The 25049-nt window shown below is 39.7% G+C and overlaps 2 protein-coding genes across 4 annotated transcripts; both read left to right on the plus strand.

Moving 5' to 3' along the window:
• The first annotated feature begins 3305 nt into the window (after positions 1-3305).
• On the plus strand, positions 3306-7812 carry LOC146707983 (arf-GAP with dual PH domain-containing protein 2-like). Its single transcript, XM_085459648.1, has 11 exons — positions 3306-3603; positions 4170-4300; positions 4578-4669; positions 4864-4952; positions 5096-5208; positions 5326-5472; positions 5592-5675; positions 6588-6650; positions 6753-6830; positions 7038-7266; positions 7361-7812. The coding sequence occupies exons 1-11, from the start codon at positions 3516-3518 to the stop codon at positions 7387-7389; spliced, it is 1143 nt and encodes a 380-aa protein (XP_085315774.1). The 5' UTR covers positions 3306-3515; the 3' UTR covers positions 7390-7812.
• Positions 7813-10025: 2213 nt separating this feature from the next.
• rhot1b (ras homolog family member T1) lies at positions 10026-23875 on the plus strand. 3 transcript variants are annotated; one of them, XM_085459649.1, is made up of 20 exons: positions 10026-10391; positions 11282-11340; positions 11502-11583; positions 11686-11729; positions 11816-11869; positions 12028-12080; positions 13160-13268; positions 14344-14445; positions 14584-14682; positions 14788-14896; positions 14990-15110; positions 15308-15392; positions 15865-16010; positions 16554-16654; positions 16801-16931; positions 17331-17414; positions 19089-19211; positions 19321-19523; positions 21098-21220; positions 22667-23875. In XM_085459649.1, the coding sequence occupies exons 1-20, from the start codon at positions 10355-10357 to the stop codon at positions 22782-22784; spliced, it is 1983 nt and encodes a 660-aa protein (XP_085315775.1). In that variant the 5' UTR covers positions 10026-10354; the 3' UTR covers positions 22785-23875. The 3 variants fall into 3 exon arrangements, with proteins under 3 accessions (XP_085315775.1, XP_085315777.1, XP_085315776.1); XM_085459651.1 differs by having other exon boundaries at positions 10026-10366; XM_085459650.1 differs by lacking the exon at positions 21098-21220.
• Positions 23876-25049: the final 1174 nt, after the last annotated feature.

Below are 25049 nucleotides of genomic sequence, written 5' to 3' on the forward strand. Positions count from 1 at the left end.
CTCCACAGATACTGCCCTGTGTATGTTAGTGGAGAACTTGAAGAGCTTGCTGGACAAGAGTCCCTGTGTTGGAGCTGTATTTTTAGATCTGAGGAAGGCTTTCGACTCTGTAAACCATCAGATATTGTTATCCAGATTGACTCGGTTTAATATCTCCAGTCAGGCTCTTCAGTGGTTTGCCTCATATCTCTCTCAGGAAACAGTGTGTGGTGTTGGATGGGGTTAAATCTCCATATTTAGACTGTGATACAGGGGTTCCTCAAGGATCTGTTCTTGGGCCCTTATTGTTCTCTCTTTTTATCAATAACTTACCTGAAGTCTGTCCAAATATATTTACTCAAATGTATGCAGATGATGCAGTTATATATACGCAAGCAAATAGTGTCCAGCAGGTGGCAAAAGATCTTACAGCTGCTTTAGCATTAATGCATAGCTGGCTGGAGGACTCATGCCTAATGTTGAACACCTCAAAAACTGTCGGTATGTATTTTTCAAAACGCCCCTTAAACTTGAAGCAGTCAAACATATTCCTGGATCGAGTAGAGCTTGAATTGGCTCCAGAATTTAAATATCTTGGGGTCATTCTAGACCCAACATTGTCCTTCAAGAGTCACATAAATAAAGTGTCCCAGGTACTTACATTTAATAATCGAAATTTTAATCATATACGTAATAATTTAAATATGAATGTTGCAAAAACTTATTTTTACTCAATGATCATCTCTCATATGGACTATTGTTTGACGTCCTGGTCACTTGCTTGTCCAACAACACTTAAAATTATTGAAAACATTTATAAAAGAAGTTTAAAACTACTTGACAAAAAACCGACTTCCCACATTCAATTTGTTTAAGGCAAAGGTTAAAAACTGGTTATGGACAATTCAAGTGTGTGATCATGTATGAATTATATAGTTTTAATGTTTTATTTGGGAACAGAATGGTGTGTATGTGTAAGTTTGGTGATGGAGTTTTTATTATGAATGAATGATGATTTTTTTATGAATTATTATGTCTATTTTTATGCTTAAGGACAACAGATGGAAATTAGCCCTTGGCTATAATCTGGTATGTTTACATTCATGTAAATTTTTTTTTTTACATTTATGTTCATTAACATGCACTGTCCTAAATAAATAAATAAGTATGTATTCTGTATTGCTGCTACTGATTTTCATTCCTCTTCTCTCCTGTGCATACTTCCACCTCTCCAGGCTCCCTTCCACCTGCTTCTTGCTCTCACTACAGATCACAATATTGTCTCCAAACATCGTAGTGCACAGAGACTCCCGCCTCACCTCATCTGCCAACCTGTCCATCATCAATGCAAACAAGAAGGGACTCAGAGCTGATCCCTGATGTAATCCCACCCCCATCTTTTACCCATCTGTCACTCCTGGTGAAACACCTCACCACTGCGTCACTGTTCTCATAGGTCCTGCACCCCCCTCAAATACTCCCTCATACTCTGCCTCTTGTGACTTCCTCATCCAGTACCACAGTTTCTCCCTTGGCACCCTATCATATGCTTTCTCTAAATCCACAAAGACACAGTACAACTCCTTGTGACCTCTATACTTCTCCGTCATCACTCTCAAGCAAACTTTCTCAGCATAAAGCCATACTGCTGCGCTCTGATCAGCACCTCTCTCAATAACCTAGCTTCAACAACTCTTTCCACAATCCCAAATTCATCTACAAATCTGAAGGTTGGTGGTTTGATCCCTGCCTACTCCAATCTGAATGCCCTATATCCTTGGGCAAGACACTAACGCCAAGCTGCTCTCCGATGCATCCATCAAAGTGTGAATTTGTGTGAATATTAGAAAGCACTTCAGCATAGAAAAAGGTGCTTGTATGAATGGGTTGATGAGGCTTGTTGTATAAAGAGTAGAGTAGAAATGTGCTCTATAATAACCAGTCCATTTACCATTTTCCATTACTGCTGTATTTTCCCAGTCATCTGCTAACTCTTCCTTACCACCCAGAGCCCATCTCAACTCTTCCCTGAAATCTGTGCAACATTTTTCCTTCTTTGGTTTCCACCATTTAATCCATTTCTCTGCATATAAACAGTATAGAAAGTAGACGTTCGCTTCTAAATCTGGATGGACACAAAAATCGTCAGACAGTCACTAAGTAAGAATGTCCATCTGTTCTGCATCTATGTGAACAGTTTTTTTTTTTGTTCCGGTTAGCTTAAAATAAACTCTATTCAGTGTTACTACTTTCCTCTAGTTTAATTTAACTGGTTTAAGCAGAACTATGCAGGAGCTATAGAGTTATAAACCAAACAAACACATTTTTCCCAAGTGTGTTTAATAAAGCTTTCTTTGTTTATATTTAAGTTTTCCAGCCAACTTCTGTGGAGGAAACAATGAAAGGAAATAGTTCTTTTTAAGGTCCCAACAGGGGAGTCTTGGACCACATATCTTGGACTGAATTTTCCTAAGAGAGACACCGTTCTTCTAACTTTCATGTTCATAGTGGGTTCAGGCAGCTGTTGTTGTTTGAGCAGTTGTTACCTTATGCATTTGTCCCTACGTGCATTTGTCAGCTTGTCAACACGCAGTGCTGAAGATACGTACTGCAGCGGAAACTGCAACAAAAAGCATTTGTCACCTCAACAATTCAAAATATAGTCACAAAATTTTACAGTTGTGCAGCTGGGGCCAAGATGAAGGTCGAGTTTGAAGAATAGTGAGTCAAGGTCATAAAATGTAAGCAGGCTAGTTGACACACAGACTTTTCCCACTTCATTCCTCTGTTTCACTCTGGGTTTTGTAATTTTTAAATTAATAGTGCAATTTGCATCTCCCCCTTTTCTTTATCTGCTGTATGAACGCAGTTGACGATTTATTTTGGCACACCAGATACATCTTATAGACATTTTATTAATATAGTGGCAACTCCCCACAGGAGGTATTTTTATCCGATGTGTAAAAGTACATTTTTAAAGGTGGGTTTTGTCTGTCTCACTGACATCTGCCTATCCAGTCTTAATTCTAGCCCAGGACTTAAAGCAAATGAATGCCACTCGTGACAACAGCAGCAGTTAAATTTAGATGCAGGACAAAAGTCTGGCTATAAGTTTGCAACAGTTTGTAAAACTGGCACATAAGCTTGGAGCTATTCTGGAAAGTTCCCTCCTTTTTCTTGCTACTGCTGCTGACCTTAACTTTAAAAACAAAACTGCTGCTCTCACAGCTTTCGAACAGCGACAAGCCTAGCAGCCTAATACTGTAAGTCAATCACCCAGTAACTGAGTGACGTATGTTTCACTTCCTTTCTCTGTTATTTCTGGATATATGTGTTTGTGTGCAGAACAATAAACTTCATGATGCGGCATTGTTAAGAGGAAATACTGGCCCACTGGCCACGGAGATGTTTGTACCTGCTACAGGGCAGAATAGCTCTGTACTGTGAAGTGTGTAGAGTCAATATGGAGTTACTACCTAGTAGATGTTTTGTTGGGATTTGACTGTCAGCCCAAGAGAAGCAGACGCCCTTCATCAATGGCCACTTCTGAAAGAAATAACAAAATTCTCCTTGATTTGGTGCAACAGCCGGGTAACAACTTGTGTGCTGACTGTGGAGCTCCTGGTGAGTACACTTCAACAGACTCAGGTTTAATTTATAGATTAGCACTGATAGATTTTTATTTATTTATACTTTTTTTTAACTTTCTCTCCAGAGAACATTTTATTTACCTTATTTCACTACGTCACAAGTGGTAATAGACGGCCCATCTGACTGAGTCATGTGCTTTATTTAGTTAACAATATTGTGTCCAAAATATTATTTTATAACCAAGTAAAACTGTAATAAGCTCTCAGAAGGGGAAGAGAAAACTGCTGTATAGGGTGGTATGACCTTATTGTTCCTCCTTTTTTCCACCACTTTTCACCTTCACTGTATGAGGACAGTTAATACAGTGTGTACCTATGTGAAATGAAGACAGAGGTAGTGCAAACAGTGCTTTATACGCTTACTCTTTCGCCTGTTTATCGACTTTATAATTGTGCAGAAAAGAAACACTGATTTTTGCTTTATAATCTTTGTACATTATGGTCATTAGGCAGTTCATAGGACTACTTTTATTTATTTTTTTTGCACTGTACTTAGTTCCTTCTTATAAAATAAACACTGTGATCACTTTTTGCTCGCAGACCCTGACTGGGCTTCTTACACTCTCGGCGTCTTTGTGTGCCTGAACTGCTCGGGGATGCATCGTAATCTGCCTGCAGTCAGCAAAGTGAAATCCATACGGCTGGATCATTGGGAAGATTCACTTGTAGAGGTATTAATTATTAGCATGAATTCATATGATTAATTATTTATTCATGTTCTCTTAAATTTAGACATTTTCCTTTTATTATAAAGAGGGTGTTGGATACCTTTAGATTTCTTTGATTTTTCACTCCCCCCAGTTCCCTCTGTTATTACTCCGTTACCTCCAGATTTTCATTTCGTGCTTCATTTTAAAATAAATCCTTCTAATTTGAGTCTGTTCATCATGTAAACAATATTATCTTGTTCTAACCTTTATTTTTAACTCTCACATTATGCGGTTTTAGTTCATGCAAGAGAAGGGAAATTCTGCTGCCAAAGCTATTTTTGAGAAGTGTGTCCCGGTCTTTTTCTACCAACCACAGCAGAAAGATTGCGTGTAAGTGACTTTCACTGCATTTGGCACCCATTCATTTCATTAACTCAACAGAAGTGGGAAGCAAAGACAACAAACGGTTTGTTTAGTGAATGGGAGTGGAGTAGTCACGTTTCTCAGGTAGAAAGAGGAACAGCAGAGAAGTGTAAAGGCTCAGTGACAGGTCTACACATTTTCACGGACTTGTTTGTTTTCAGCGTTCTTAAGGATCAGTGGATCCGTGCCAAGTACGAAAGACGGGAATTCACAGGAGAAAACATCTACTTTCAAAAAGTGTACAGTGCAGGTAATTATCCTCGCAATATTTTTAATTAAAAAAAAGAAACCTTCCCCCGTCAACAAAACATTGACAACCCAGCATTTGTTTTCCCATCAAAGTCTAACCTGCAGTTTATTTGCTTCACCTCTTTGAACTGTTTGATACTCCAGAACTGTTTGAGGCAACACTATGGAAGAAAGGCAAAGACAGTAAGCAGTTCTTTAAAAGCACCTTCCTGCTCTCACAGAAAGACTTCACCCTCAGATACTTCATCAAAGAGGATGTGAGCAGTTCTTCAGTCATAAGACCGTTTAGTTTACAGCTGTATAAGCATTCTTCAGTTGACTCTGGCCAAATACCTCTTTTTCTAATCTTCCTCAATCATCTCATTAAAACCAAGTCCAAGGTTCCCAAAGCTGTCATCAACATGAAGGATCTGAATGCAGTCTTCCAACCAGAGAAGATCGGTCATGCTACTGGTTTGCAGATCTCCTATGTGGATGATGAACGCTCAAAGAACCTTTTTGTGTACCACGAGGACGGGCAGGTGAGGGCATCTTCCCAGATGTATGCTGCATGCTCTTTTCCATCCCACATTCATAGAGTTATACCTTATTTGAGACAATTACTCTTCCTGGCAAAACCTATGTCTATGATCTCTTATAGGTGATTGTGTCTTTTTTCAATGCTATTCGGGCAACACGTTTGGCATACCTCCTGAAGAAAAACCCCACTCTTCAAGAAAAAGACGTGAGACAAACTTTCATTAGGTCATCAGCTATGTAAACCCCTCTTACTTCAGGCTAGTGATGTCTATCCTCAAAAAGCCGCTAAGTAAAATTATACAACCTCAAAGTCATACCTCATACATCAAACGTTTTCTGTAATTAACTACATAGAACTTTCCAATTTAATGGCTTTCTGTTCAAGAAAGTGTGCAGAGGTTTCAAGGCCTCGACCGAAGCCTTGTTTAATGTTCTTTTTAAAGTTTCCGCTCATATCTGCAAGTCTTTGTTACTAATGCCGCAGCTTTTGCTCAGTGATTGTTTTAAAATGACCTTTCACACCCAAGAAAGTTGCTGCTGAACCACAAGTCTTCTGTTTTTAGTACCACGTGTTTATATAATTTTTTTTTGTCTTAGCATTTGAGAAAGCTCCTTTGTCTTTATTGTACTTAATATACACTTTAAAACTAGCACAGGCAGGATTTATACACTTAGGTCCATAAATATTTGGACAATGAATTTGTTTTTGCCTCTGTACACCACAACCATGGATTTTCAACCAAACAGTCAGGATATGATAGAAGTGCAGACCCCTAGCTTTATTTTAATTGGTGTAACAAAAAAATTAGTATGAACTGTTTAGGAATCACAGCCATTTTTATACACAGTCTTTTCAAATGCTCTAAAGTAATTGGGCAATTGACTGAAGAGCAGTTACATGGCTAGGCGAGGCCTTGTTATTCCATGAACAAATATATCAGATGAAACATGATGCTACTCGCGGCAGTTAAATTCAATAATAATTTCGGTTTGTTCTCTCCCCATTTAAACACATTTAATGTGCAAACCCGCACAACGTCAGCACGGTTGAATCATTCTGGTTGTGAGCTGCTGCTGTTGTTCAGCTCACAGTATTTGTTGGTGTTTCTTTGCACAGTTAAAACATCAGCTAACAGCACAGTGCCTGAAGGAGGGATACATGGAGAAAACTGGTCCGACGGTCTGTGAACTATCCAAAATTTTTAACTGGATTTACTGGGTCTACTTATTTTTAGTTTAACTGCCTGGCTAATTGGATTGGTGTGTTTATATGTGTTTTCAGCAACGGGAGCCATTCAAGAAGCGCTGGTTCACGCTGTGCTCAATGAACAGAAAGCTTCTATACTTTAAATCTCCACTGGTAATGAACAGAGATGAAGAACAGAGATCTTTGTGTTGCTCATATCTTTGTGAAAATGAAACACCTACATAAATAAATGAAACATAAAAATTTGTCATTTTTTTTCTTTTAATTGGAGATATTAAGAAGTTATTCTAATGCTCATAAAATACAATGAATAATCATAATGATCCTATTTAGTTGTACCTTGTTTATTTATACTGTTAGGATGCTACAGAGCTGGGTGCTGTCTTCATCGGCACAGAGAGCCACGGCTACTCTGTTTCAGAAACCAGCAGCCGCAACGCGAGGGGAAGCCGGTGGTGCTGCGGGATCTCACTGGAGACTCCGGAGAGGCAGTTTGTTTTTATGTGTGAGCAGGAGCAGGAGCAGAGCGAGTGGATAATGGCTTTCAGAAAGGTCATCTCTCAACCCATGACACCAGAAGACTACTCTAGTAGGAATTTGTTGTCCCGTGTGTTGTTAAAATGCATCAACTTTGCTCCTTTGGTTGTCAAGCATTCCTAATTCTTTCTCTTTGCGATATTCAGATGAGGCCAACCTGAGGAGAGGAAAATGAATCGTTTCCTTTTTTGCAAGGAAATTAAAATACCGTTTGGGGACAGAACAGACCTGAAGCTTTTCTCACAAAGACGCGCCCGAACCTGTGTGGCTAGAAACATAATTAGAGACAGGACCACAGACTGACTAAGGCGCTTACTGTCTGCAATGTGGAGAAGCTACTGTCACCGTAGAGACTTTGTTTCTCTGTAAGATCCACGCACATTAAAAGCAATGTCTCCTGATTTTGATGCACTTTTGTTGAAATTAATGTCAGCGTTCTTTTGTAATACATTATAAAGTCACTGAAAACAGACATTGTATTTATTAAAATAAAGACTGAAATGGCTATTTTGTAAATATTTTTGTTAACTTTGATGTACTTAGATACTTTTTTGTGTTTGTAGCTGTCTGTGAATTTCTCAAACTCATAATTTAAATACACTTGATAAATAACTGCTTTCTTTCTTTTTTTGTTAACCAGTTGTTGGGGAACATGCTGGCTTTCTTCCTCATCAGTAACATATGTGCAGCTGGGCATTTTATGAGGCATATGTGCCTCTGTTGAGATGTTTTGATTTTAAGTAGCGGGTTCCATCAGGGCTGATGGGAATACCACAACAACCACCAGGACCACATATCACTGTTTATCAATTAGTTTACAGTAATTTAGCTGCTAGCCTTAAAGAAACACTTACTTTATGCTCCATCTCTTATTAAAAGCTGTTTTAATAGTATTATTATTTTAAGTGAACATTTCAATCTAAAAGTTTGATTCTTCCATACACAAGGATATGGTAAAGGCTTAAGAAAGTGTACCAGAAAATCTTCTGTTTTGACAGTTTTGCAGTGCAGAGAAACTTTAATAGGCTACCAAAAGTAGATATATAGTGCTGTGTGAAAGTCCTGACCCATCCCAAGGAGCCAGACTTTCTTTTTTGTGGTCTTGAGTAATATTGTTCTCCAGACTTTTTGAAGTTTTTCTTTGGACACTGGCTGCTTTTTCACTCATGTTCAGTCAGCTGCTTGTACCTGACAAATTAGCAAAGAGACCATTTTAAATTGTATCTTTAGGCACTTCATTACTAGCAGCGTTTAAGAAAAACACACCATTTGTTCCCATTTCTCTAGCTGGGTTTGTGAAAAATGCCAAAGTTACAGAAGACATAAAATAGTCTCCAAAAGTTGATTCTGTTCATCTGGACGTAGCATTTTGTGGGAGAAATGTTTCGTCACTCATCCAAGTGACTTCTTCAGTCTCAGCTGACTGCAGGTTTCCCCAATCTTATAAACAGTACATGTGCATTATGACTGAAACCAGCCCGCTGAAGGAACAATGGGGTGCGAGGTCAGTTTCTTGATTATGATTATGCAAATTCTCATGACCATTGATCAACAACCACTGATCAAAGAACACTGATCAATGGCCATGAGAACCATTCACAGAGAGTTGGGGAATGGCTGCAATCACAGCATTGTAAGATGGTGAAAGATGTACCCTTAGACCCCCCCCTCGATTCAGAGATGGTCTTTCCCTTTTCACGTAAAAGTGGGGGAACCTGCAGTCAGCTGAGACTTAAGAAGTCACTTGGATGAATGACGAAACGTTTCTCCCACTGAAAACACTACGTCCAGATGAATAGAATCAACTTTTGGAGATTTACTTACCTGGATGATTGAGAATGCATCAAGATGACATAAAATAGTATTTTTGCATCAACAAGGTGATTACCAAAGAGCTAGTGGCCAGAAGCATGACATATTTCAGAATAGTGTTCAGTGTGTTCTTAGAAAACTGGACATATGGAGAACAAAAGAAGTGCCAGGTCTAAAAAAAAAAAGCTATCTATAGCAGATGAACTGTATCTGAAAGTCATGTTCTTAAGAAATAGGAGAAATATCAAGCAATGAACTGACACAGGATGTGAGAGATACACCTGGCCTTCAGTTGATCAATCTACCTTTTATTGAAGCTTCATCAGAAATGGTTTCAGTGGAAGGGTGGCTGTAAAGAAGCCATTCTTAAGGAAGAGAAACAGGGAGAAAAGGCCGAGGTTTGCCAAATTATGCAGCCTGGACTGGAAATCAGTAGTGATGGAGTCTTATGGAGTGTGGAATCCACCTTAATGCACACAAGGGCAAAATAGCCGAAAGCATCTCAATAAACACCCGATGTCCTTAAAAAAAAAAACTAAATCACCCCCTGCAGTATAAGGTAGAAGTCTATTTCATAGTCTGTGTGTGTGTAAGAAAAGAAATAACTCAATCTTCTTACCATAAATCTTATTCTGTCTATGTATTACGCAGGTATCGCCGCTTGACTTAAAAAAGAAAAACAGACCATAACCGCCACTCTTTTAATACCTCAGACTTGCACGTGCTGCTTTTTCTTTTCCTCCAGATAGCGCCTTTTGACAGAAATTCAAAGCTAGAGGAAAAAGTAAGATCTCTCACTCCACTCGTTTCCCAGTACTAAAAAAAATATCGCAGATAGAGCTCACACCTGTCTTAATTCAAACCCGCAGATTAATGCCGCACTTCTTGGTCAAGTACATGGGGGATAGTTTTATTTTTATTTTTTTACATGACTTTTTGTTTTGTTTTTAAGTGTTGCGCGAGCTCATCTCGGCTTTACGCACTCAGCTGACCCGAGGAGGGGCGTGGCCGACAGCTAGCAGCCGATGGTGTTGTAACAGTCAAGTTTGTGTGGTTATCTGGCTGTTCGTGTGAGCTCCCTGCTGGCTGTGTGACAGTATGCACGGTAGAGTACAGTAAGAAAGAAGAACAGCGTTTTGTAGGGCTCTCTCTAACCGTGTGGAGTTTGCGTTGAAGCTGAGCAGACGGGGGCTGAAATGCGAACGTAGCTGTTAGCAAGCGAGCCAGGCCGCGTAGAAGTGGCTGGCTGTATCCTTCATCCAGACAGACAGGAGCATAAATGTTGCACACAGACCGGTCTGCCGACGTGGTTGACGACGCCGGGGAAGATGCGCAAAGACGTGAGGATATTATTAGTGGGAGAGCGTAAGTAAGGCTTTAGATAAAGCTGTGTTTGCAGTGTGTTTGTTGACTGCAGAGTCAGCCTTTTAGTGCACACTTTGAATTGCACTGCTGCTGCCAGACAGCTGGACATGTGATGCTGAGCAGTGTCTTCATCGCGATGAGCTCTGTATTTGTTTCAGGCCACTCGTTCTGCAACTGCTTTGTGCTTTAGAGGTCTGTATGTGTTATTGGAGCTTATCTTGGCCATGCTATCCCCCACTGTAGCTTTTTAGAGCAGTTAGGCGGATAATTTCTTTTCTATTATTCACCTAACCTCAGTTTACCACTTTGATGGTGAACACTCTTGATGGTATTGCAATCTGATTGCCCTAATTTCACATGTACACATCTATCTATCTATCTATCTATCTCCTTGAAAGTTGGGTTCTATCAGGTAACATCACAGCCTTTCAAGCATCTGAATTATTGGAATGTGATGGGCTTTGTTTTACACATTGGGGTTATGTCTGTGCAGGAAGAAGTACTTTGTCTCCACACGTTTTCTCAGTTTCAGGCTAAATACAGTACTTAACAGTCTGGTATATGCTCTTTGTACTCCTGCGTATTCCATTTTTTTATTGTTATTTTATCTGATATCTGACTGGTGGTCATCTTTGAGTTTCAGAAGAGGTGCATCCAGTGATTGGCAACTTTCTCTTTGCACAAGAAATGACAGACTTCCAAAGTTGCTCCCATAAAGTGGGACATCTGGTGTCCTCAAAAATGAAGGCTAAAATTGATGGGTCACACATCTAACCTGTATTTTCTTAAACATCTACAGAAACGTGTCTCAGTAATAATAATACATTATGCTTATGAGTAATGAGGGTTTGCTAAACACACTAAATATGTCTCCTTCTCTCCATCTGCAGCCAAGGTGGGGAAGACCTCTCTCATCATGTCACTGGTCAGCGAGGAGTTCCCAGATGTGGTATGAATGCATTCCTGTTTTGCCAGAAACTTAATCACTTAATAATTTAATGTTACTGTACCCATCTGGGATTAAACGTGCCCACTATTCACCTTATTTTGCATTGATTTGACTGTGCTATTTACGCTCTGTAGCCAGCTCTAAACATCTCTGTATCCCAGGTTCCCTATCGAGCTGAAGAAATTACCATACCGGCTGATGTTACACCAGAGAGAGTTCCCACACACATTGTGGATTACTCTGGTATTTGAAGGAACATTACTTTGTGTGTGTGCGTGTGTGTTTTATAAATAAAGAATTGGCGCATCCTTGTTTTACTTAAGCAAGCTCATCTTCCCTCCACAGAGGCAGAGCAGACGGATGAGCAGTTATTTCAGGAGATTTCCAAGGTGAGTCTGTGGATTTTGCTTTGCTCAGTGAAAAGTTTTCGGGTTCATGTAAAAGCTTAATGCTTATGTGTTGATCTGTCCTGTAGGCAAATGTGATTTGCATTGTCTACGCTGTCAACAACAAGAAGTCTATAGAGAAGGTGAGCTCCTCTGCTGCCAGAATTTCCATATTTAGTTTGTATATCAGCTGAACTGTATAATATGTAAGACTGGTGTGACAGCGTGATACTAAAGAATTGGGTATCATGTCTCTCTGAACTGAGAAAATCTTTTATCGTATCTACTTGTGTTTTCATAGGTGACGAGCCACTGGATCCCCCTCATTACAGAGAACACAGACAAGGACAGCAGGTACATACAGAAATATTCTGGGCTTTTGTTTTCCACCAAATATAAGAAGAGAGTGGGATCAGATTCTCAGTTTGTGCAGTTGTGTGTGACAGGACAGGCAGCTGCAAAATATTAGGTCCTGTAGCAGGAAGCCAAACCTGGTAATTTTCAAGTAGTGGTTAATGTAATGACCTACACTCCCAGGATGATTATTTGGTTTTGTTTTTTTTTTTCCCCCTTACAGTGTCTTCACTCTAAGCAAAAAGCAGCAGTAGAAGTGTCACATTTCACACAAGCAGGTTCACCAAAAAAAGAACTGATATGTATACTCACTGGTCACTTTATTAGGTACACATTGCTAGTACTGGGTTGGAGCCAGTCAGAACTACCATAGCTCTCCCTGGTGTAGACATTCCTCAGCGATTTGCATCTTGTCATTATGGCGTCACACAGTTGCTGCAAATCCATCATGTGACTCCTCCCTTTCACCACATTCCAAGGGTGCTCTATTAGACTGAGATCTAGTGACTGTGAAGCTTATTTGAGTGCAGTGAACTCAGTGTCAAGTGTTCAAGAAATCAGTTTGAGACAATTTGAACTTTGTGACTAGAAGTAGCCAACAGAAGACGTGGTTATAAAGGGATGGACATGGAAAAATACCCAGGTGGCTGAAGTGTTTAATCGATGCTCAGTGGGTACTAAGGGGCCTAAAAGTTTGCCAGCAAAATTACCCTCACACCTTTACATCACCACCAGCGTCTTTGGTCAGCGGTTGCTGTTGTTTAAGTGCTTTATACTGTTGCCTTTCTGCTGATGTTTGAAACACTGGTAATTCTACTCTGACCTCTTGCATCAACAAGGCCTTTTCATCCAAAGATCTGCCAGTTTTCTCTGTAAACCCTAAAGATGGTTGTGTGGGGAAAATGCCACAAACTAGATTCACATGTCTAAATGCATGGTGTTCCTGCCGTGTGACTGGCTGATTAGACATTTGTGTTAAAAATAATTTGAACAGGTATACCTAATAAAGGGGCTAGTTGGTGTATATCAAGCAGTTATTGTCTGTTAATCACTTTGCTTTGTGGTGTTGACATTTTCAGGGTTCCCCTGATCCTGGTGGGGAACAAGTCTGATTTGGTGGAGCACAGCAGCATGGAGACCATACTTCCCATTATGAATCAGTACAGTGAGATAGAGACTTGCGTTGAGGTGAGACAGTCACCACTCTTATTGCTGCCACCATTTCTCAACAATAAAACACAGAATGGCAGATTGCAAGAACAATCATCTGCTTAGATTCAAGTATTTAAATAGTTTGCTTCAGACAGTGGACATCAGTACATTCTTCTATTTTGTGCTGAACCTAAAGAGGAAGAAACACAACAGAGTTAATAACAATTAATTACAATGACCTTTGTGCAGAAACTTCCATCTTTACAGGAACAAAGAAGAACGGCATTTTTTTCTCTTAATAATGACATCCACACTTTAGCCATTGTTGCTTTTAAGGGATCTTAACAGACATGTCATTTAAACAGTTAAACAATTAAAGTCTTGCGGATGTTAATATAGAAACAGAGTTGCTGCAGTGTGATTGGCTAACTTGATATTTAAGTATAAACTAGGGAGGATAACAGCCTAAAGATAATCTTTGCCACTTACAGTATATTGACTATTGTTGTCTTGCTTGTAAACACTGACCTAATTTGGCCTGTTGCATTTGTGTGAGTGATGCCTTTTGGTTCCCTTTTTTAATTCTTCCTGAAAATAGTGGTATTTCTGCATAAGTATTTAAATCTAGGAAGTCAAACAACTGTAAAGGGTCACGAGTTTAAGCCATAACCTGTTTAGAACTTTGAATTCAGCACGAATTCAACTCCTCGATATGAAAAACCAAAAAACCCTCACCAGTTTCTACCAAGTTTGCTTTCTGTTGAAGTTAGTTCACTACCTCCTGACACCTGTGGGGGTTTTTTTCAGTCTGTTAATTGGACCGGGCGCGCCGCTCAGACAGATCACGTGTGTTAATAGCCTGTCTGGCAACTACTTAGTCACCAAAATACACACACACACACAGGTAGGTAAATAGGGATGACCCTTTGCTGACTGGACTGTTTGCTCACAGTGCCGCATATAATACTTATGAGATCAAGAAGCCTCACACTGCGTATTAATGGGGCTTTCAAATGAACCACTTCGATACCAGAACTGCATTACAGCACTGAACATAGTGTCTGTGTGTGTGCACATGTGTGCACATTTTCTTCTTCCTTGTTGTTTATAGTGTTCAGCAAAGAACCTGAAGAACATCTCCGAGCTTTTCTACTATGCTCAAAAGGCAGTTCTCCACCCCACTGGTCCCCTCTACTGTCCAGAGAAAAAAGATGTAAGGATAAATGTACACTACATGACTCTTGAGCTGTTTAGTGTTCTGAGTTTGTTTTGCATTAAGGGCTGGATTTGAACTCTTAGCAGAACCTGCTTTTGTTTAAAGAACGTTTGATGTGTGTCCCTGATTTTTCAGATGAAGCCACTTTGTGTAAAAGCTCTCACTCGAATCTTCAAAGTGTCAGACCTAGATAACGATGGTAATCTCAACGACAACGAGCTCAACTTTTTTCAGGTAAACTGGTTAAAATAGAATATCCAGGCGGTCTTTATTGTTCCCTCCTTTCGGTGGGAGACGCTGAGCTAATTCAGATAACAATATTTGCCTGTCTGCCCATAGCGGACGTGCTTCAACACCCCGTTGGAGCCTCAGGCGTTAGAGGATGTAAAAAATGTGGTGAGGAAGAATTTAATTGATGGCGTGTGTGACAACGGCCTCACTCTTAAAGGTAGGAGTGATGGGACGTATTTCTGATGCTTATGTATATACAAGCTCGCCTCACAGTGGGATTCCTGAGATCTATTTATTTTTTCCTCTCCAGGATTTTTGTTTCTCCACACGCTGTTCATTCAGCGAGGACGCCATGAAACAACCTGGACAGTACTCAGGCGATTTGGATATGATGATGACCTGGAGTTAAATCAGGACTATCTCTTCCCTCCGTGAGTTTTACTTTGACATCTAAGCAACTAAAATCTGCTCCTGCTCTTGCACCTCATTATATTTCCATTCGTCTGTTGGTTTGTGGCACTCTGTTGAATCATTTCCTTCCGTATTTGCTTGTTTGATACATTTTGTAAATATGCTTGCATTTATTTTATGTGTTAAATATGAATAAATGTTATTTCTCCCTCTCTAGGTTGAAAATTCCCCCAGACTGCACTACTGAGCTCAACCATAATGCCTACCTCTTCCTCCAGAGCGTCTTTGACAAACACGATAAGGTACAGTCCTGTATATCTGGTTCTGTATTTATGTTGGCCTTCACCCTGATGAGACACAAACAAGAAGTTGCTGATTGACATTTAGGAAGGCACTTTCCCACAGTCAAGTGTGACCACCTGCTGAGGTGTGATGTAACTCCTTGCAGCTGAGGAGGGATTGGCAGGGAGAATTAGCCATGAGGTTAGAAGAGTCAAAGAGTGAAAGTGACAGCTTGTGTCAAGATCTGCTTTCTCTCATAGTGATTAGTGTCCTGCTGTGAATGTGTGCCTTCAGTCTGTCATGTTTGTTTTCTCAGGTAGAAGTGACAGCCAGCCAGCTTAGGCCATTCTTTTTCTGAAGTCTATCAAACTAGAGCAGTTTGTTCAGTGTACATTCACCCACAAAATCCCACAGGAAATTATTCCTGCCACGAGCACCCTGTTCGTTATTTAGGTGTAGCTGTACACAGTAACTGATCCTTGTGTCTGTTAGGACCGTGACTGTGCCTTGTCACCAGAGGAGCTGAGGGACTTGTTTGATGTTTTTCCCTACATGCCCTGGGGGCCAGATGTCAATAACACAGTTTGCACTAATGACCAAGGCTGGATCACCTACCAGGGGTATCTCTCACAGTGGACGTAAGTAGGCATTAAACTGGTGTCCATGTTTATTTGTTTCTGCTTGTTGATTGCTCCGATTGACTGATCAGCCACAACAATAAAACCACTGACACCTGTACAGAAACCTTTGAAACTGGCATTTACAAGGACACAGTGTAAACCAAACATATCCCTAAAGTAATGTTCCTCCCCGGTGGCAATGGTCTCCCACTTCCAGTGCTTTTCACCACACTCTAAAAAGCACTGACAGGAGAGAGCATAACAAAGAGTCCAAAGTTTTCATGTGGCATCTGAATTGAGTAAGCTATCTGCAGGATCTGTCAGGGAAAGCCCAAATAATAGAGGTCCCACCCCACAGCACTTACAACCCTACAGCCAAATTCTGATACAGGAACGTCCTGTGTCCTTGCCCTGATGGGTCAGGACAATTCAGGGACACAACGAAGAACTATTTAAATAATAAACTGATGATTTTAATATTGTCATTTAAATATAAAATAATATTAGTTACATTACTGTATATGAGTTCATGTGTCTTAACTTCAGCTGCCTTTTGTTCAGGTTAACAACTTATCTGGATGTCCAAAGATGTTTGGAGTATTTGGGGTATCTTGGTTACTCAATAATTGCTGAGCAGGAGTCCCAAGCTGCAGGAATTACAGGTAAACTCTACCATGTAATCCTCATTTAATCACAAAACTGTTTTAAGAACAGTTAAATGGTGTAGTTGACTCTGTTGGACTGTGCACAGCAGCTGTCTGAACTGATCCTCTGGTACTTGTGTTTGTATGTGGTTTCCTTCGTGCAGTGACCAGGGATAAGAAGATTGACCTGCAGAAGAAGCAGACCCAGCGCAGCGTCTTCCGCTGTAATGTTTTTGGAGACATTGGCAGTGGCAAGAGTGGCTTCCTACAAGCCTTTCTGGGTAGAAACCTCATGGTAAGCAGAACTAAGCACCAGCTCAGCCATCCACTACACCAGCATTGCAATAGCTATAGAATGAGCAGTGCACATAGGCATGCAGTAACATATTGAAGAGGTATTCAGAAAGGTGTTTTGCATGTTTGTGGGGTGTATTATGTGAGAGGCTTAGATTCGGCTGCCTGAACTGGATTTCAGGCTTTGCCATAAACATGTTTTGCTTTACCCTGACTGACGTGTTTACTCTGAGACACAGCAAGTATCAAAAAAAAGTTCCAGTAAAAAGGTTTATTTAAATGCCTTAACTCTGTACATTTGGGATTATGTCAATATATATATTTTTGCATTGCTGCATGTATTGAAAATGTCATTCACATCATGTTTTAATTAACGCCAGATCCTCTTCTGTCTTCTCAGCGCCAGAAGACCATTAAAGAGGAGCACAGATCCTACTATGCCATCAATACAACCTATGTTTACGGCCAGGAGAAATACCTTCTCGTGAGTATCAAACACACTGCTTTAATCATTAATGAAAACACATGACGGCACATATATCTTCTATCCTTGCAGTGTGGACACTGTCTTCCAGGCAGATTTTTTTTTTAACATAAAGTTACTCTAATTATTTCTCATATTGGGCACTTTAATGTAGCTCCTATACTTTTATTACACATTATGTATGTGCTGACCTTCAGTAACGGTACAAATACATTTTGTACTGTGCATGTACCGCTGTGTCTTGTACGTGAGGTTGTCAACTGTGATCCATGAAGGCCAGCCCAGCTTGAGGTTGGCTGTTCTTAGCTCGCTCTATGTAAGCTTCTTATCATGCTCGCCTAATGCTTTTGTCAAGCCAGCATTTGTACTTGCTTAACAAAGGCATTAGCACTGCTGTGCCTATTTTGACAAAGTGCAAGCACAGTTCATGTGCTGCAGGGATACAGAGGAACAGTTGTTGTAAAGTTGTAGGCAAAATATCAAATACCATAGCAAACTGGCTTCTTTTAGATGGCAACATTTAGCAGATGAAACTCAATAGTTGAAATGGTATTGATTTGCACATTGACTGCACTGTTTGTTTTGACACTGGTTAAAGGACCTTTAAAAGGTTCACCCTCCAGGGTGGATTCCACTCCCTCTGTCCTGGCATCCATAGTGAAGCACAACAACCCTGTTTGTCTTGGCACTTATAGGCAGCTGGAGAACAAATAATTAATGAGTGTGATTCACTCTGTTGTCCTTGGATGGTTGTGTGCTTCTCATCACTTTGGTTTTCATCACTGTGGGTTGGTTTTTAAACTGGTTAGATACTTACTGTACAGTAGTTAACTAAAAGTAAGTATCTATCTATCTGACTTTGACCATTTTCCCTCTGTAATGTCATGTGCTTGTGCACTTCTGGGTTGCACTGGTTCTGCTTACAGCACAGCTGCTATTTTTAGATCGCTCCCTGTACAAATTCCTCAACTTGTGTGTCTGCAATTTCATCATGGACATCAAACCTGCACTGAGACAAGACATCAATGTCTGTGTCAAACAGAAACAACAAAGGTCTATGGGGCCCTCTGGTGATCTGGTCATCAGATCTGGAGCACAATGAATGCTCATTTTATTTGTTTTTTGTTTTTTTGTTGTTTTTTTTCACTTGGTTGCACTCATTAACTTGGCTAGCAGGGTAAGACAGGGACACACAAAGTTGCTGGTCTAAGGGAAACCAGCACTTTGTGTGTCCCTCACCAATGCACTGAAAACACATTTTCTTGTACACTTCTCACTGTGTACGGATTTGTGTCCCTGCAACTTTTACCCTAAAATGAAATTCATTCCAAGAGTTGCTGTTTCCAAACACTAGATGAACTCCAACGCACCTCCTAGACACACAAATTTTAAAAACTGGAATTCTAGGAAGCAATTGAAAAATGCCAGCAGCACTGCCGAATGAGATCACATTAAACTGAGTCAAACTCAGCATCTAACATAAAGTCCACACACATTCTACAAACTATTTAAGCAACTGTGACCACTAGGGATGTGCCACCTTGAAGTCAAATTAAAGGAACTAAGGTTCAAACTCAGCTGTGTTCCTCTAGCTTAGTGGATTTTAATTAAGAGATTTAGAAAAGAGAGTATTTCCACTTTAACCACTTAATTCTAACCACCTTACCTCTCCAGCTTCACGAAGTGTTTCCTGACTTCGACTACCTGTCTGACTCTGATCTGGCCTGTGACATCGTCTGCCTAGTCTATGACGTCAGCAACCCTTACTCCTTTGAGTACTGCGCCAAGGTTTTCAAGGTAAAACTGTTTTTAGTGTTCACATTGTACCAAAACACAGATGTTTGTCCACTTAAAACAAAAGACCACCACAACCATAATCATTCATTAACGAGTCTTTCTCCTTCAGCAATACTTCATGGACAGCAAGACGCCATGTATGATGATTGCAGCAAAGTCAGACCTGCCAGAGGTCAAGCAGATGTATGGCTGCAGTCCTCTGGAGTTCTGTCGGAGGCACAAGATGCCCCCGCCTCAGTCTTTCACTTGTAACGCAGCCTCAGCACCCAACAGAGACATCTACACCAAACTTACCACCATGGCTATGTATCCGTAAGTATGCAGAAATTTGAAACATCAACCTGACTGTAAATGTGATACTTTGTTACGAGTCACATTTTCAGATTAGATTCCCGAAAGGGTAAAAAGGTAACTAAGAACATAGTGAATTGTATTTAATTCAGAGAAATCCAATTATTTATTAGTGCTAACTGAAGTTATCCCACTTAGCTGTCTTGTCTGTTATTGGAGGGCATTGTCTGAGTTTTAATTGAAGTGCAGCTTTAGTTTCGCAGCTCTGAGATGAGCTTAGCTGACAAATTAGAATGAGAAGATTTGTGGAAAATATGTTTTTCTTCATGATATCCTGTTTTTATTTTTTCTATTTATATATTGTTAACCCTTTAACTATGATATAAGGATATGATGAGTATAAATCATCACCCAGAAGAGGAAGATTTATATGCATTTATTAACTGCAGATGTAATCTCATAGTTTTCTTGTTTCCTGCAAATGATTACATAAATCCTATATTATTTATGTTTGGTAATTTTTATTAAAGCTGTTGGTGCTGGATGAGGTTTTTAATACAATTTAGAGCATTCTTTATATCTCCCTCGGGTCTGGAAATGCGGACCGACAATATAGTCCTCTAAATCCTTCGCTCTGGCTCCAAACATAAGTTTTAGAGGATGTTGTGGTCTGAGGTGATGAAGTAGCTGAGTCACAGTTCTCGTTTGCTGCTGTAAAAGGAGGCAACTTGCAAAGTTTTAATTGTGTTTCCTGTAGTCCTTGAGGATTTTCTGCCCTTTAAGACCCAACTGTAGAAATAAATCTGATGAATCATAGAATACTCCCCCCCCATATGGTTAAGATTAGTCTGACAGTTTAAATACAGAGCTGTACTCTGTGTAATATTCCCAGGTCCCCTCTGGGGATGGTCCTGCTGTCTGCAAGTGTCAGTATTTGTCATCATGCGCCTCACTCGACACGCATTAATGCACTTCACTGGTCTCTGGACATGTTGCTTTTAGTCTGATGCCACTGTGTTTTCCACTGTGGATACACGGGCCTCCTGCTGAGCTGTAATAGTGATCTCTCCCTGAGCATCACACTCATGCCATCAGTCAGGCTTCACTTTACTGTCAACGTAAATCACCTCGCTGCACGTTGTGCTATTATACGATTGCACAGAGACTTTAATCTTGAGGAGGTCAACTTTATTGTCTGAGATTCAAGTGTTTAAGCTGGAGGCACCTCCATGGCCAATGCCTTTTCTAGTGACGGTTTCAGGTAGATTGAGATTTGTTTTTTTGCTTTTATCACTGTTTCTGTTTTCTCAGGTTTCTTAAAAATTCTTTAATTTGCTTGAATTTTCTTTTCTTTGTTTTTGTAGAAATAATATTTAAAAGATCAGCATATTAGGTAACATTTTCTTTTTCTCTCAAAAGGAGAAACATTTAGCCTTTTATCAAGCTGCTTCTCTTGTGATCTGAACTACACTGGAGCCTTTTAATGGTGGCGGCCTCTTTCAGCTTTTAACTTTGTTTTTGTTTGTCGTATGTGTCCTGTTTGTCTGTATGTTTGTTGGCGTGTGTGCGTGTACGTACCCTGTGTCTCTCCTCAGCCACGCCCGGCTGCGCTGCATGTGCACTTGTAACCGGTGCACATTCTGCTTGTGTCAGAACTTCCTCAACTCTGAGCTGCTGCAGACGGTCAGGGCCAAACTCTACGCTGTCGTACTCCGAAGGTCTCTTACAAACTTCTCTTATCTTTGTTGACGTGTTGGCGTTTATCATTTTTATGTTTTTCACGTTTTCATTCTTAAGCTGCTTTTTTTTTCTGTGGCATCATCATTTGTAACACAGCAGCAGACCCGGCTGGTTGCACCAAAGGGACCAGTTCTTTCCCGTTAATTCTTAATCGCCAAATTCGAGGATGGTGGTGAACCTTAACTCATCCATGCAAAAACCTCATATCCTCATTCCTATACAAATGTACAGAAAATATTCGATTTGCTCAATATTAGTAACTTTCCTCTGGAGCAACATGAGCCTTCAGTGTTGCTGTAGATCTGTTTAAATGCTTCTCACGGCATATATGATGCTTGCTTCTGTCTAATCTGATTTTGTTGAAGTTCCAGTCTTTCATACTTTATTTCTTATACTGCATTTATACTGCTGTTCTGTAATGAAGAATAGAAAGGCCATTAAGTTTACTCGCTTTCCCTCTACAGTCCTTTTTAGTTGTCCTCATTTTGCTCATTCTGTTTTTTCATCTCAATCTTGATATTGCTTTCTTTTTTTATAAAGACTTCATCATCATCATTTTTTTCCCAGTGTTTGACTTCAATCTGATTGTCATTCTGTTGGTATCAGCTTTGCATATGTCACTGTGCCTCAGCCGTCTCATCTAACAGAGTTGTCACAACTCATTTCTGGTCTCGCTGTCTCATGCATCCGTAACTATAAACCTCTAAGTCCCTCATCTGTTTGACTGGCTTTTGCTTCAGCGTCTCAATATGTCACAGCTCTCTGCTTGTTCTGTCATCCGCTCATCAATATTTTCTCAATGTTCATTTCTATGCGATCCTTCTTTACAACTAATGTCACTGCTTATTTGATCTGTTTGTCACTTTTATTGGAAAGTTGAGAACTAATCGGGGAAGAGAAATAGTTTAATTTTTGTTTCGATGTTAAAGAGGATGAGATGTCTGTGAGTCACTGCTGTCCTAGTGATGAATTATCTGTGATCCTGTTCACACTTAGTTTTAAAATGCATCATCTTGGGTGATCAGTCACAAGTTGACGGCGTTAAATCCAGATGTAATAACCCAACAACAACACACGAGTCACTCAAACAACCTGCCCGGGTTGTCTGGGAGAAACTTAGCCGCATGTCTTTTGTAGTGTAGTTTCCTACTTAAATCAGTTTAACTCAGTGGTTTTTCCCATGCTCATCCACCACAGGCGTACCGGTCATATAGTCAGTAACACGATGTGAGTTAAATCGGACACCATGAATACACATGATGGCGACAAATGTAACTACATCTTAGCTGTTTTAACCCAGTCGCACAAAAATGAATTTTAAAGCCAAGTCAAAACAGGGTTGTATGATACGGAAAATCAGTTGTTTTTTTTGTTTTTTAACTCTTTACATATGTCTCTACACTCTGCATCCCTCTATTTAACAGACACGTTAGCCAAGCGGACCTGAAGAGCTCGACCTTCTGGCTGAGAGCGAGCGTTGGAGCCACAGTGTTTGCAGTGCTGGGATTCGCCATGTACAGAGTGCTGCTCAAAACGCGGTGATCCTTCAGCATTCAGTCCAGCCCTCACTACCCGGGGTACATAAAAGCTAATTTGACCAGTCGGAAGTTTTGATTTTCCTGTTTTCATTGAATTAACTTTATGGAAAATCACTCATAATTCTGTTGTTTAATAAGCCCCGTTTAAAAAAAAAAAAAAAAAAAAAAAAAAAGAGATTTATGTGCAAATAAGCAAACATTTAGGTTTTGTTTTTTTGCATTTTCATTTCTGTTTCTCTTTGGGGACGATACAAAGAAATATTTAATTTTCTACCAAATGCTAATTTGCTCAATCTGTCCTGTGCAAATAAAGATAATATATTTATATGAAAAGAAACAAGGTTGATTAGTCATACTGAGTTACGTAAAAAGCTATTTTTTTTTGGTTGCTTGCTGATATGATGAACAATTTAGTGTCACTTTCAGTACGATAAGGCTTGTGATGTGTACCATATGCAAGTAATTCTTTAGAAGAAGATGTAAATACTGTATATAGCGTAGACTATGTGTACGTTTGATTTATTTGTGTCTAAAAGGCCACTTTTGAGTCACATTTCAGCACTGACTGCAGAGCTATTAACAGCACAATCTTTCATCATTATCACCTGGCAGAAATAAGGATTTCCTTTAATGGCCAAATGCCTGGATGCACATTATTTTTTTTAATTTTATTTTTTAAATGTTTGCTTTATTTTTTTTATTTTTTGTTGCTACCTGAGCGGATCAAGATTATATCAGTGGAAGTGAATGTGTGAAACGAAAGGTCTGCTGCGCTCTCTCATGTCTTCCTATGTTGGTCACTTTACATTTTATCTGTATGTATGCAAGTACTTGTCATAAAGTTTGCATGCTTCAAACTTTTTGATGACAGTTCAGTGTTTTAAGAATTATTGTAGCCCAACGTCTTCACAGCTTCTCCTCATTGCTTGTAAAGTCCCCAAAATCGAGGATCGCTGATCTCTCCTGGTTACAAAAGGTGTAATAATTTTCTCTAGATGCTCATTTTCAACCACATGCAGCTACTTGCTTCACTGCTTGGTTTCTGTATTCATTCATCCCTGCCTTTCCAAGAGTTTACATTGAATAAATATATCTGAACAATGTGGTGTACTGGAGTTATTTTATTCAAAGATTTTCTTTTTTTGAAAGTTGTTATCTCCCGAAGACTCCGTTATTTATTCACAACTAATTAAATTATTGAAAAACAGTAACTTTATTCATGCTTTTATATTCAGGATGTTTACTACACTATTAACTTTCCTCTTGTCCTCTTCTGGGCCTGTCTTTCTCCAGATTATATTCGGTATGCAACAATTTGGAAATAAGGTTTACCTTAACACAAGAGGGCAGCGTTGCTTAAAAAAAAAAAATCTCCATCAGTGGCTAAAACCAGATTGTGAGCCATACAGTCTGATTCTGACTCAAGACTGTCCATGTTTATATTTTTATATATATACACACACACGGTGTTGCGGTTATCGACATAATGTCTTGGCTTATTAAATCCAGTTTTGCTCTTCAGCAAGTGGTCCTCTCCCTAAATTGAGAACAACTCATTCTGTGCAGTGAAATACAAGTTAGAATTAGTGCTCATCATTCTGACTCATTTATAATTTAACAGAATTATAATGATGAAAAATCTCTGCAGGCTTTTTTGGGCTTTGGTAAAAAAATTTGCGTATTTTTTGTAACTATTTGGAATAACTTCATGAGGAATGTGGTGGAGGGCTTTTCTCCCAGAATGTTTTAAAGTGAGACCCAGTACTGTGTTAAAGTAGCATCTCCCTACACCCCAGAAGAGGCTTAAACTGAACCATAATTTATCCTAGATTTATTAAATAAGAGACGCTGAACTTCTGAAGTTATCTTCCAGACCTCTGGAAAATGTATAAATCCTTTGAGATGTGTTTAGCATCATAAACTGCATAAGGACAGAAACCAGAGGTTGCTGGAAGTTTCTAAATAATGAAGTAGAGCTTCTTGGTGAATTTGATCCATTGCAGATGACTGAACCCCACAGGATTGATTTCACAATACGCAGCAATATCTCATGCTGTATGCTTCATTAGTTATTCCCCCAGTCATCCGCTGTGAAATGTTGGCATATCACAGCCCACTGAAAACTTTAAACTCCATTTAAAGGGAAACTTAGAAATCACTACTTGTCTTTAGAGACTACTTTGAGGCAGCCTTCCTTTGACTGCTTTTTTCTGGTTGGTGTCTCATCTTCATTGTGGAAGGTACTTTTCTATGTCTCTGTGAACAAAGC

The sequence above is a fragment of the Copadichromis virginalis genome, linkage group LG6 (genome assembly GCF_057382275.1).
Source record: "Copadichromis virginalis isolate Kocher_CV1m ecotype Utaka linkage group LG6, C_Virginalis_male_GT1.1, whole genome shotgun sequence".
NCBI classification, from domain to species: Eukaryota; Metazoa; Chordata; class Actinopteri; order Cichliformes; family Cichlidae; genus Copadichromis; species Copadichromis virginalis.